Here is a 14,804-nt window from a genome sequence, read left to right on the forward strand (position 1 = left end):
AGGTTGGGACCATTTTTCCATTACACTGGAGTGGATTCTTGGCTATGGAAGCACAAGCAAGTCAGATGATATCTATCAAATAACCAGGAAATTGACAAGCATGCCTCGAAACTGACGACAGTAAAATTGCAATCTGACACATTAAAGTTATTTTAGAACCGTTCAAAGCCTTGAGGAAAAAACTTGTGAGAGAGTAGACAGAGCATGGAAATGATCTGAATAGGAGAAAAATAGAAAAGGAAATAATGCCGCACTCCAAGGTTCCACTTACGTAACACGATGTATTGAAGAAAAAAAAGAAAAGAAATCACTGCTATCTGGAAGGTCTAAAACATCCATTCTCAGGCAAAACCATTTTGGCTGGAACGACACCATGTCTCTACTCACAGCTCCAGAGAAAAGAAGGTGACGCCAACAGTCCACATTGTGCCACACAGGACCACAAGCACCACAACATTTAAACAAAGCCTGTGACATCATTGCGTTGATTACGACCAAGACAGCCAAAGCATGATGGGTAAAGGAAGGAAACAATTGGTGTTTTGTCCACTTTTGGTCTGCAGTTGAGAAAGATGAAGAGCCAGATATGCACTATGGTTGTGATTTAAGAAAAAGAAAGTTAATGAGTAGACCACATGAGAAGCCCCCAAAAGGTTGCGGTCAAGCACACCAGGGATCCATGCAAAAAGAAACCTACTGTGAAATATAATTCATGACCAGTAAACACACCTTGTGAGGGTTCATGCATGCAGGGAGTTGCTAAAGAGACGAACTTTCTATGGACTCAATTCAAAAGAATCAGGATCAACAACTTGTCATAAATAGTCTGAGAGATTTAAGAAATGCATAAACATTGCATTGTCAGTGTATTAATGCACAAAAAACAGTCACTTGTTCTCTGTGACAGCAGCAGTGCGCCACACTCTTCCCTTCCCACTGTGTTTTCTCTCCCTCTCAGGTGCTATAAAAAAAAACAGCACACCACTTTGCTCGACGCCAGACTTTGCAAAACCAAACCGCTTCCAGTGAGGACACAATAAAAGTACCTCCTCGCTTACATTATCTGACTCCTAGTCTGTGGTCAAAAGAATCCATGTAAAATGAGTCCATGTCACAGTGTACATTGTGACTACAGGGAGCCAAGTAACTGGCTTGCGAGTCAAATGAACAGGGCAAAGTTTGCTTCGCATGAAAGAGACAACATGAGTTAAATTAAAATATTAGTTGAGCAATGTTGTGAAATTAAAATGACATTTAGCTTCAGCAGCTTCACACACATTTCACATCAGAACCCCACCAAATGACTGAATTTCACACCTACAATCTTCTACTTTCCTGCATCGGTTTGTTTTCTCGACAAATATTTGCTCCTTCTAGACACCGCAGCATAACTGCTGCTTGAACAATGCCAGATGACTCTTGAGAGTCATGAGAGATCACTCTTCAGAGGATTGAAGAGCACTTGTAGAAAATGCAAAGTCAAAATGGCAGTCTGTTCGCCAAGGTGTAACTAAATGAGCAACGAAATCAAAGGCAGGGCAGGGCGTCTTCTGCCATATCTGCCACCACCGTCTTCTGGTTCTCAGATGCATAGTGAGAATAAAACTGTCATCATCAGTGCATTAAGCCTTAAGAGTGACTCTAAGTGCTTTGTTAATCATCACAAAAGCACAGACTTATAAAGTTCTTACAGAAATCAGCACACATTATCATAATCTTAATTCCTATTTCCAAAAAAATTATTCCAATAGCAAAAAGCAACTACGCATGCCAATTTTTAAAAATATCTTACCTGATCGACTGTGAGAGCTCATTGTTATGGTTGTTGTCGCCAGGCAGATTTGACAGAAGTAAGCGGTGAGGGATGAGGGTGTTAGTGCACCTCCGTGGTGGCTGTAGTGACCACCATGCGCTTCGCAGCCAAGTCAGTGCTGCCAGGTAGAGGCGCCAGGCCAAGGAGGGACAGAGAGGAGCTGTTTCTTAAGGCTTCATCACACTGAGCCACAGGTGGAGACCCCAGTGGTGTGTTGTGGCAGGATTCCTTCCACCAAACAGTCAGGCTGTGAGAGATGGATGCAAAAAAAATAGTGTTTACACATGAATGGGAAATTCCAAAAAGAGGCTAACGCACTGATTAACACAGAAATTAAACTTCTACATTTAACAAACAGGATCCTACATCAGGATCTGCTGTTCTGTAGACATTCCTCCTGCAGTTATTGAGTCCAAAGATCGGAACGTCACCACGTCTCAGGGCTGAATGATTATTGCGATCAGTATTGAGATCGAATTATTTTAACGATCATTCAGCAGCACTGCTTTCACTTCCATGCGTTTACATTCCTGTAAATCAACAAATATTTAAAAGGGAGTAGCTCTTTGCCCTCTTCTCCAGACAATTGAGCTTTGCTTTCTGCTCTCTGATGTATGTTTCTCTGCACACTGGACTGCAAAATACAGAAATCTTTTTACACAGGCTGCAGCTGGAGGGTGAAACCTAAACATGTTGATCACCTGGCTTAAGGAAGCACTTGACTTGATATGAAGCGGAGCAGCAGAGTTTTATATGAGCGGAGCATAAATATCCCAGTCGATCATGTTCATTTAACTGTGGGAAGCCAAAAAATGTGATCACGATTAATATTAGATTAATACCTGTGATCTTAGATGCACATGTAGTAGTAGTAAGTTCAATGATATTCGGAAACTTGAGGCACGGTTCATTTTCTCTTTTATCTAAACAGCCAGCCGTGACCTAGAATGAGGCAAGCAGCCACAACAATAGAGAAAATCTGAAATTAGATTGCAGTGAAACCTTTTTTGTTTAAATGAAATGAACTGAGTTTTTGTATGATGCTGGACACGATGAATAAGTGAATTACATGCAGTGAAACTGATCCATCATTACATTAGTCATTTGGTTTATTGTGGGCGAGAGAAAACAAGCAGTGATGTGAAATGGTTCTGACTTCTGACTCCAAATAAAAGTTGCATCACATGTCTGTTTTTCTTATTAAATGAATATGGTTTCATTTGAATCATCTGGATTTACTAAAATCGCAGAATGTTTACAGAGTTTTAATGCAACAGCTAATACTGCAAGTCACTGTCAGTGCTGTCACCACACCCAGTCAGTGAATGTGGTCTAATAGCTGAATCGAAATGCAGAAAAACATGCACTAATGTTCTTGAGAAACAGTCAAATTCTGGCACGGATATAAAACACAAAATGTGACTTTCCAAGAGTTTCCACATTTGCTAGCCTCTGGTGACATGACGAGATCATCGCTTCCACAGTTTTCCTGGTCAGCTGTGGAAGTCAGCACCTCAATAAAAGCTTCATCCCTGAAGGAGAGCATGTAACGAAATGCAAACAGAGGATTTCTGGAGGCTTAGACTTACCTCAGAGTTGATAGAAGAGAAAGAGGAAGAAAACTTTTCACACTGTCTGGTGTGTGTGTGAGTGTGTGTTATGCAATCTAAACTGCAGGGAGTATGTAAGCACACACACATACCGGGGAAGCCTTTGGCTATTCAACACGAACAGAAGCTAAAACTCACCTCTGTCACATTTAACAGGTGTCAACAGAGCCGAACACAAACAAGTTGTAATGAGAGCTGCAATCAGTCACTAAAAATACCACAGAGGCCACAATAAGGTGTGAATGTGCTCTCTTCATCTCCCTCTCTCAAACACACACGCGTGCGCACACACACACACACTCACTCACTCACTCACAGTCTTTGTTGCCGCTGTTACTTTAAAGCTGTTCAACTGAATTACGAATGAATGAGTTCAGTGGAAAGAAGGTGCAAGCACTGCATGGCCAAATAAAATCTCATGGAAACACGTTAGTGCCAGGATTCTCCAGGGTCTTGCTTCACTTATCAGGAATTACAGGAGAAGAAAAACAGTCCCTTAAATGAATGACAAATTTAACAGAGGCCCAGCTCATTCATTAACACAGTGAGGAAATAAAAAGGCATCACATGGGAGTAATATTAAAAATATTTTATGAATCTTCTAGTTATATTTTGAGGTGTTTGTGAATGTCTGGCATAGATGTGTGTGTGTTAATATTCATGTATGCAGACAATACACTGATGTCGAGGAGGGATACTCAAAGTGGACGGACTTGCTGAGGTATGAGGTGTCAGAAAGCCTGCAGCGTGTCGACTGGAGGGCAGCGGTGCTGTCCTCAGATCCAGCTGCCTATTTTTTTTTGCCAAAGGAGTCATCTGTCACACAAGAATTCAGACTGTGCTTTTACAGCTTGTCATACTATGTCAGCAATGACCTCAGGCATTCAGTCCTCTCATTTTCTCTCTTTGCCGCACTCAAACAAACAAACAGAGCAGCTCAAAGGGAAGCCAAGTCTGCTCCTTTTCTGACACCGTTAACCTGCAGTTTGCGGGCCCGGTCAGCTGTCAGCTGTGCTTGTGCGGTTTTTAATGATATGATTTCACTTTTTTGCCATTTAAACTGTTCTTCGGGGATCCTATTAAAAATGAATCTTTGTACAACGCTGCAGGTATTTTTACTGCACTGTGGAGCCATAAAATAATATACCACATGCATATGTCCATGCGTCTCATTTCCTTGACGCTTGAGATTGGGACAAGATTTATTGCTCTCGTGCAGTCATGTTTGAACCTGGAAAGCGTTTCATGGCGCTTGACAGGAAAACAGCTCTCAGGACCCCTTAATGGACTTCATTTCCCAAGCACTCTAAGAGCTGCCGGGAGTAATCACGATGGCATAAAAATAACATGTGGTCGGGCAGCGAGCAGTAAACAACAATTAAGAGACCCCTTGCATAGCTCATGAAATGAATCATCGAAAATGCACTTGTGCCATGAAGACAGCTTCAGCCTCTCAGCTCTAATTGACTATGAATTATTCAGCTGGCGAGTGGCATTAGTGGCACCGACAGTATGCTACTGATTGACATGTTCCTGATTTTTCTTTGTCGTCTGCAAAAATAGTTGAGGTGTAGAGTTTTCGCAGCGAGCGATCTTCAAAAAGAAAGAATGAATCAACAACCACTTGTAAACCCAAAAGGGAAAACTCACTGCTAGCAGGGCAAGGACGGATTATTGTGTCTGGACTGTCACTGGTTCAACTGAGGGCACGACTGTCAAACTGAATCCATTCTCCTGTCGAAGGAGGGAGGCTTGAAGCAAAAGTGAGGAAGCAGGAGAAGCATGACAGCAGGTAGTGAGCGAGCACACGTTTTAAGAAGAGCGAGCGACACTCTATCTGGCATGAAAAGGTACCGCAGTAATATAATACTCTCTGCTGCTTGTTCATGTTTGCAAGTGAACAGAGCCAGCTATGACCGCAGGACACCACATCAATCAGCTGTTGGCTGAACGGCGACAAGACGAGAAGCTCAGGCATCAGGTGGCATGGTGGGGATCATTTTTCTTGATACGGAGCTCTGACAGCGTGGGCACGGGTAAGAGCGTGGCCATGTAACACAGCAGTCTCCACCTCTAGTCCCTGACGAGTGTCTGGGGGGAAGATATCTGCCACCATCACTCTCTCTCTCTCTCTCTTTCTCTCTCTGCGGGGAGTGATTATGTCAGAGCCAAGAAGTCAAACATCAACTACTCTGCTGTGCTGTATTCTCATGAAAATACACTTTTATTCTAAAGCTGACTGACAGAACTGAATATTTCATAGAGCAAAAACAAATGAAGTGAGCATTTAACATGGTGATGAGCGGGCTGAGACTGTGCTTGAGACCTGTCACTCGAGTTGTGCACAAATGTTAATGGGCGTACAACAAAAACAAATTTAAACTGCATTCGTGATGCATGCCGAGTGCTTGGTTTGAATTTTAAAGTTGCGGTTAGCGGACCTTTATTAACCAGGCTCAAAAACATAAAAACGCTGTTTTTTTCCCCAACTAGGCAGCACAGCAATTTATGTAAATGTCAATGAAGATCTGCAGGAGTACAGAATGGCTGCAAGTACACAACAACAACAACAACAACAACAACAAGCCTGAAAATCCACTTCATCATCTGTAGAAGTCAAGTTGAAATGTTTTACATTTAGCAACCTTTCCCGTGTGGACTGGAGCTGAATTGTACCTAACCTCAGCTGAAACTTCCCCTTGCACTACCTTTAACATTCAACAGCTTCTGCTGAATGGCTTATGTCTGCATTTCATCATTTCATCTCTCCGAGCAGCACTGTAACGCCACGAAAGAGAGGCAAAACGTAAAGAAAATTTGACTAAAGTGAACTCCACTGAGGTCGGCTGTCTCAAACCCAGACTTTTAGGTTGGGGGGGCGGCTGCAGTGTGTCATGTTTCCCCTGTATCTGTGTGTGTGTGTGTGTGTGTGTGTGTGGATTCCTGTGTAACCTGGAGAGAGAAATGTGGGGTTAGGGATTAAAATCGTTGGCATCAAATATGATGGCAGACCATGATGAAGCACTTGGACCGGCTGTGTCTGTTGTTATATAAATGTGAGCTGTAGAAACGGCTCTTTTTTTATTTATTTTTTTTATAACTGTCGTCATGGTGAACAGACCAATGTGAAAGTGTTTTTACACGACATTAAAATAGACATATAAGAGTGTTTGACATGTCATTTCTTGCCTTCGGTCGTATTGACTGCTTCCCTAGGTCTGACCTAACATCAGCTGCATAGCAGTAATAAAAAGAACACTGTTAATACAAACACAAGTCTGTTGACGTTAATGGACAGTCAAACACCCATGTGTTGTTACCCTGGCAACAAAAGGCCAACTGTTCTGAGTCAAATAAAAAGCAGGAAGTAGCATCTTTCCATGTAGTGCGCCAAGTCCTGTGAATGACAAAAGCCCACTCCACTTCCGCTTTTTTGTTGCTCACATTCTTTGAATCCAACTCTCACTCATCAGCCCATGTATTGTTCTAACTCTGACATTTTTAAATTATCCACCTCACCCTTTAGTAATCTTCCATTCTGCGCCGAGTTCAAATTCTTTGAACTTGGACGTATGCCACTTTAGTTCCTGTCATTTGGACTCGCTACCTGACCGGGTGACGAGCAACTTCATTTTTCAAGCTGCCATGTGTTTACACACTCAAGTCAGAAAGACCCATCCAGCAGTTAGCAAGTAAGGACATACCATACAACCAAAATGACAAATAATGTACATTAATATCACGTAGCAGCGTAGAGAATACTTTGAAACAGTGAGCGCATCCTGGAAAATAACACACGGTAACAGACATAAGGCAAAAGCAATCGGTCTCATGAAGCCATCTGTAATTGATACAGGCTGATTCTATTAATATCGACTGTGATCACAATCAGCCTCTGTGGGACAGCTGTCACTGAAGGCCACCTATCTTAATGAGAGCAGTGGCCCGTGGTAAAATCTATTTAATTTATAAATGATAACAAATGATTGCAAAAATATACACTGAATTTGCAATATTGATTTGCAATTTCCAAACTGCATGGTTTCTGCCCTTTGTAAACACATTGGACAAAAAAAACAGGAAACTCTAAAATCAGGTTTCAGTCTGTAAGAGAAAATAAATCATGAGAAACTGTCAACATTTTAAAAAGGTGTTATTAAAATGGAAACACCACTGCAGCCGCTGAATGGGTAAGATGATAAGTAATGAGATGATACAGTAAGTAAGAGGTGGCGGGACAGTTTGCACAGTCCTGCTGGTTTAGTGTGCCTGTGCACCACAGGGCTTGTACCCAACACTACAGTGCCATGAATAGACTAAATGAGTAACCATTAGCGCGACATCCACAACATGTCCACAAACAAGGATGCCTTTCTCAACTGTTAACCCCTCAACACTTGCTAACTGAGTTCTGGGAAGCTGAGGCAGGATCGAAGTCAGGACAAGATCCAGACAAAGCACAATGGGGTTTATTTATGGAGCTTTGAGGCACAACAGGGTATAAAGGGTTGAAACTGGAAGAATGATTCACAGCTATGAACTCTTTGGGTGACCACGAGGATTCATCAGGCCTCAAATCACATCAGTTGAGGCTGAGAGCATCTATATAGCTGCCCATTCAAAGCTCTCTCATTTTTTCACTGCTTTGAATCTTCTTCTTGTCTACTTTTACCGCTTCTCTGGCCCCCTGGCCAATATCTAACTTCCATTCTATTATTAAGTTGCACAATCGTAAACCTAATGAGAAAAGTGACTGTGTGATTGAGTTCACTTGATCCAAAAATGAGAAACGTATTCGATTGGTTTAGATGATTGTCAGCGTTCACTAAAAGGCTGCGGTGAAATGATAAGATTCCCCCAAGTTGTATTCAGACTTAATTGGAAATTTAGTGGCTTTGAAAATACAATCAAATAAACAGAGCCTGGGAACTAAAATACAATAATATGGTTAAACACCAGTGGATTTAAGAGATGACCCTGAAATCCACTTACAAATTCCTGCTGTGTGAACATGTGCTTTACAGGGTCCTGTCATCTTATTTGTGCTCCAGTACAACAGTGGCATTAATAGACCCCATTAGTATCCATTAGCGTGACAACATCCACAAAATGTCCGCAAACAAGCAAGCTTTCTCAGTGCCAGCTTGTGCTAAATGATGGGAGGAAGTTGGAAAGTCAGGCCTGGGCCCTGACAAAGCACAATGGAACTGAGCTTATTAATTAGATTACAACAGGCAAACTTGAGGGCAAGTAAAGAACAAGAATTAAGTGCTGCGAAACTTTGGAAAGGTAGAGATGTGCAAGTTGGACCATGAGCTTAATAGTCTAATGGGCTGGATTCGATTCATAAGCTGACAAAATGAAAGTAAAACAAATGAGACCAAGGCTGGATCTTATTATTTCCTCCAGGCATAAGCCTGGAGTTTGGTTGTGTGTCTGCGTTATCTGTCTCTAGCTAATCTCGCATGTGTATTTTTATGACTGTGTTCTTAACAGCCGCTTATGGTTGTGGTGATTCACAATTTTTGACCTATTTTTTAGCCACTGACTGCTGAGTCCTCACTCCTTTTAACTGGCTGGTATGAGGGCAGTATTTGCAAGGAGCATCTGCAGATTAATTACATTAATGGTATGTAATTACATAAATTTTGAATAATCCATTTTATTATCTAAACATCAATATGTTGGTGTAAGTAAAATTGTATGTCAAAGATGGTAAATCCCATTGAGTCAAACAGTCAGTTTGAACTCAGTCACGTAGCCGTAACATCAGCTCCTGATGCTCTTAAAAAGGGATTTCATGTGCCGCTAATGGCAATATACATCATATATTTTTGTCATCTGTATGGTGGAGATATTAAGGCCGACACATTAACCATGGTCGGACTTGCCATCTATGAGGTCCAATTACTCTGAGTAGTAGCTCGCTACATTTCTAGCTAACAATACCAGTGTCAAAGTCTGTCCGAGTCTCTGTCATCTGAAGTTATGGCGAAATGAATCTCTGGCTAAATTAATGTCTGTCATAAAGAAAGATGGTGGATAGAGAATTCAAATTAAAACAAGGCGGGGGCACGAGAGAAGTTTAATTGCAGAGACATTGTGAAGTGGTCAAAGTTGAAAATCTCATCCCTTAATCTATTTTGTTGTTGTTTTACAGTGTATTTTTTCACACAAACAAGGTGGTGTGTAGTTTGTGCTACTGAGAGCGGTTTCAAATAGGAACATTTAAATATCAGGAGGTAGTGGAACAATTCTGCATAAATAATCAAAAGAGAAATCATTTTTAAAAGATACCATGAGCACCACCAGCCTCTAAAGACCACAATGCAGGCATGCTACACATTCCATAAATAGCATGATCACTAGTCAGGAGGAAACAGAAACTGTGATTTACAACATGCTGATAACAAAACAACTCATGGAATGAACACCACACGCACCAAAGAGTCAAGTGAACACTTCCTCTTTGTGCAGGACTCAGCAGGACTCTGATCACTCAGTCACACTGGTGATTCAAGCCACAACCAATCTCATAGTTGCAATGCATTACAAACTACTGAATCACTGTCAGAGAAAGGACCATCATCCCTTATTGCTCTATGAAGGATTTCTTAATGTTACATGGTGGGAGGTGGACCCAGGACACGCTGGAGGGACTATGTCTCTCGGCTGGCCTTTGTCGATGTTTTTTTTTGCCTCAATGGAGTCTGGTGCCCTTAAACCTGCTAATGTAATGGCAGCTTCTGGCTGAACAAAAAGGATCATACTCTTTAACAAAATGTCTAATGCTGTTAGACTAAAAATATGCACATGAACAATCAGAATAAGGTTTAATGTCAAGTAGGTTTTTAATACAAGGAGTTTGCCAATGTGTTCTAGAAATAACTAACTATAAGAAATATAAAAGATAAAAATCAAGTACTAAACTATGTACAATGTGTACGTAGTTTAAATTAAAAAAAGAACTGTACAGTCGTGTGCAGGAATAATTACAATACTGCACCAATTTCAAAAATTGCTGAAACATTGTTGGATCTCCCACAATCGTGGGAGAATGGGATCCAAGTTGAAAAATACTTAAGTTTCCCTTTGAATGGCTAAACTGTGGTTGACTTCATCGAGTAAAAATACTGTCGATTGTGTAAAGATATGTGCAGCTGAAAAGAAAAATAAATACCAGATAAAGTCGACAAAGATAATCCTGCTGTACTTTTACTCCAATCAGGGCTCTGTTCACAGCAGAGACATCCTCAAAATTAACCACAACAAGCCAAATTATTTTATTTTTTTTGGAGGGCTGCAGTGACCTTGTTCCCGTGAGGCCTGAAGTTTTTACAAGCCTACTCCAGCCGTCCTCCAGAGCTTGTAATGCTGAGGGAATAGTTTCCACAAGTGAAGGTTTAAAGCAGTCTCAGCAGAACAGAAGCACAGCCCTGCTGCTACGACGCTGAAGTTAGCTTCCAGTTCGCAGCTTCCAATTCCGACAATACCGAGCGACTGACTCTTTGTTTTTTATGCAGCACTTTTTGTTGTGAGAGTGTCTTAGATATCATAGTTAAAACCTCTTTATCCATCCAGACAGAAATAAACCACATCTAGCATAAAAACCCCACATTACATTTATCATCATATAAACCCCAGTAACTGTTTGTGTCACCTCCATTGTTCCCCCACCCCAAATTCAAACCACACTGGACCAGATCTAAAACCACTATTCCTTAAGACTTAGATCTAGACCACATTAACCCAGCCTTTTTAAAAACACAGTTTCAGCACATACTATTTGTGAAAACACAGATTTCACTGCATTTACTCTCACATCAGACCTCAATCAAAAATCACAATACCTAGACTTTGAATGTGTAAAATCGGAACTAGATTAACTTTGAGAAATAAGTAACAATGTATTTGTATAGCCCTTTTCACAGAGAGACTTTACAAGAGCAATGAACAACATACAACAAAAACACAACAGAAATAGTGATGGATAAACGAGATGACCTGGTGAGGAGCAGGTAGGTTACCCAAACACCTGTCTGTCTGAACAGGTATGTCTTCAAGCACAGACTTAGCATATCATAAGAGTGCAGGCAGAGCTTTCCAAAGGTTTGGTGCTAAGGTCTCAAAAAAGACCACCACGGGTTTTATGGTGGGTGCTTCGAGCAGACAGCAAATTTACTACATTTGACCTGAGAGGGCGAGCTGATGAGTACTGTATGGGTAAAGTCATTCAGAGATGTTTACGGGGGACTGGCCTGAGAAGCTGAATAAACTAAAATAAAGAAGGTTTCACAAAGGTTCGATTAGTGTATATGTAATCTTAAACCTTGTGTACTGTTGTATGGATTGAGTACAATCAGTGAAATCTTTATATTTTTGCTTACTTTCATAAAAAAGGTTTCACGGCTCTAAAAGTTGGTTTTAAAACACCTTTACAGATCTTTTCATAACAAGAGGTGGTGCATTTAACTCAGAATTATTATTATTTTCCCTTTACTTTCCCCTTTGACTGCTCAATCGGAAATTTACTTCAGCGTCGCCGTCCTGTTGCTGCTGCTCTCTTGTGTTTACACTTCATGAAGACACAAGTTTACACCCAAAGCTGTGGCAGCGGCGGTTCAACCCCAGAACAAACCTCCATCATACAGACACAGCTTTCTCCTCTCACACACACACACACAAAACCAAATAGTGGCATTAATAGAAATGCATATAGAGGAACTTTTTTTTTTTTTTTACAGGACTAATACAGCTCATTTCAACGTGTGACGTACTTTACTGGTAAACAAACATCTGTAACTGGGAGACAAAATTCCCCAGTACATCTGGTAACTCTTTACACTAACCTCACACTTGGACGGGCAACAATATGTGGACGTATGGTGCTGTGCTGCTGCAGCACAACTCACAAAAAGGAAAGTGAAAAGTTTAAGAACTTAGTAGTTTTAAGCCAGTCCAGAAAAAGACTTTTTTTTCCCCCCCTCGACATGACAGCAGAGAGTTTGAAACAATAAAGCGAACACACAGAGATTAAAAGTCCAGCTTGAATCGAGCAGCTAAAAAGGTGGCGGAGAGACAACGTTGCACAACACGTTCAGACGAGTTTAAAATCCACTCCAAAATGCCGATACTCAACAACAATGCCCGCCTTGCGCAACACCTTACATTGTCCTTGTGCTGACTATAAAACAAGATACAAAGTGGCAGAAAAAAAAGTCAAGTACGGCGGCAACACAAACTGTTTGACTACGAGTAGGAAAATGCGCAGAGCTCCTACAAGATAAACACTTTCTGAAGTCATGGCTCTCTCTAATAAGAGGTTTTTTTTGTTGTTGTTTGTTTTTTAAGAGAATAAAACAGAAAAGAAACACACTACCTGAATTGTGCACCTTTCCCCCCCACCCCTCAGTGTGCAGGAGCATCCACAGACACGCAGCAGGGTTTTAGGACCCGTCGGTACTGTACAGAAACCATTGAGCCAGCTGCTCCGCCATTCTGACTCCATCACGTGTCCGACAGACCTCATGTATTTCCGCGGGAGGCGGGGTCTGCAGGACGGGATGACTGACAGCTGAGAGCAGGATTATTATGTGCAGGCAGCGAGTCATTACCACACAGGTGTGTCACAGCTGTTAGGATACACACTGTGTTTATGTTTCTGGCTTATGTGCTCCTTATGAGTTTTTATCTTGTTTCATGGGAGACAAGATGCTACGTAATACTACGTAATTACTACGTAATTATTTTTAGATAATTAATGACTGAACTGAACATGTTGTCCTCTTCTTTATTTTGTACAATCATGTTCCTCATATAGTGTCTGTGATATGTGCATTTTCTTGATCTACTATCATAATAATGATATTACCTCTCCACCATGTTTTGTGTTTTAGTAATTCATCAAAGAAACATTTGTATTTTTGTGCCCCCCAGTTTCAGAGTGCAATACCACCACTGTAGTAAGTGAGGACAGGTGTATGCGTGTAATAATTGTATTACCTATGATCATAAACTACCACAGTTTTCCTAACAGCCAAACATCAAGCAGGTACAACAACACAAGATATAGCAGGAAACTAATATTACTTATTGGCTCAACAGCAAGAAGCACAAGCACAGCGTCTGTCTTTCAGCCTTTTATTTGATGAAGCTCTCACCAACGAATTAAAGTCAGATTTACTCTTGTCTGGCAGCTTCGTGTTCATCTTGTTTATTCACTTTTTTGTTTTCTCTTTTTAGGTTCCTTCATTGTCTTCTTCGGCCTTTTTGCCTCTGCTGAGTCTTCAGTCTCTAGTCATGGCAGCCCGACTAACAAGCATCAGCTAACAGCAACTAATGTTTGTTAGGCTTTACAGTTGACTCATCATTCAAGTCATCACGTCTTTAACTTTCAAGTCAATTTATTTTCTGTCTACAGAGCCCACATCTTTGGATTATGCTCGTCTGTAATACATGTTTAAAGGATATTGTTTGAAAATACCACATGCTTCTGAAACTTTTATTTAAAATCTATAATCTTTAATAATCACGATTAAATAAATACAACATTTATTAAATCTTTAACAGTCAAAAACTCATCAGGACTGTGTGTCAGTGGTTTAATCAGACGTGATTGACAGTGGTATCTCTTCAGCAATAAAATGTGTATGTTCATGTCACATCAATCACGCAGTAATTACACTGCAAGTCAGAATAAAACTCAGCCTTCAAGTTGTAATTACAAGTCGGAGATATCAGGAATTTCTGACAGCTATAATGGCTCCATGAAAGGAACTACAGAAGTGTCAACAAACTGCTGGCAGCATTTCTGCACAGTCTCCACTGCTGACACTTACATTAAATAAAATCCAATATTAGCACTAAGAGAATCAATTCAGCAAATTAATGTGAGTCTTATACTGTATCAAGTTTCACTTGATATCAAATATCTATAAATAGGTAGCAGTTTGTTGTTGTTTCAAAGTCCTCATGATGACTAAGACCATGAAAATAAATGTTTAAATGTATTTTTTTTAAATATAGGTCTATAAAGTCTAAGCTATACATCATCTATATGCTCGTATGTATTTGGCTCAATAATGACAAAAAAATTACTCTGTAGGTATTTTCAGTTATTCTGAATGGCATGGTAGAGTACCGGGATTATTTACATATTTTTTTGATGAAAGCACAGCCTATCTGACAGACTGAGCACATCTGTTATCTACAGGATACCAGGAGCCAAATCTGGCCAATAATTCCACATTAAAATGTTATCAAACTGGCCTTCATCATTCAAGAATGATGTGTTCAGTCCTGGTCTGGGTTCACAGGAAGCTCCCAGCCCAAGACGAGCCAGCTAATAGTGACTACTCTACAATCAGCGGGCCCACTATTGC

The 14,804-nt window shown here is 40.7% G+C and overlaps 1 protein-coding gene across 4 annotated transcripts in view; it reads right to left on the reverse strand.

The window, feature by feature from the left end:
• The window catches only part of LOC104926109 (histone deacetylase 4), a 116,333-nt gene extending 103,411 nt beyond the window's left edge, over positions 1–12,922 (reverse strand). For all 4 annotated transcript variants that reach the window (XM_027277486.1, XM_027277483.1, XM_027277482.1 and 1 more), the window contains exons 1-2: positions 12,803–12,922; positions 1,793–2,060 (exon numbers count right to left, since the gene is read on the reverse strand). In XM_027277486.1, the coding sequence (XP_027133287.1) occupies positions 1,793–1,814 (22 nt within the window). In that variant the 5' untranslated portion in view covers positions 1,815–2,060; positions 12,803–12,922. The remainder of the gene's footprint in view (positions 1–1,792; positions 2,061–12,802) is intronic.
• Between the last annotated feature and the right edge of the window lie 1,882 nt (positions 12,923–14,804).

The sequence above is a fragment of the Larimichthys crocea genome, chromosome I (genome assembly GCF_000972845.2).
Source record: "Larimichthys crocea isolate SSNF chromosome I, L_crocea_2.0, whole genome shotgun sequence".
Taxonomy (NCBI): domain Eukaryota; kingdom Metazoa; phylum Chordata; class Actinopteri; family Sciaenidae; genus Larimichthys; species Larimichthys crocea.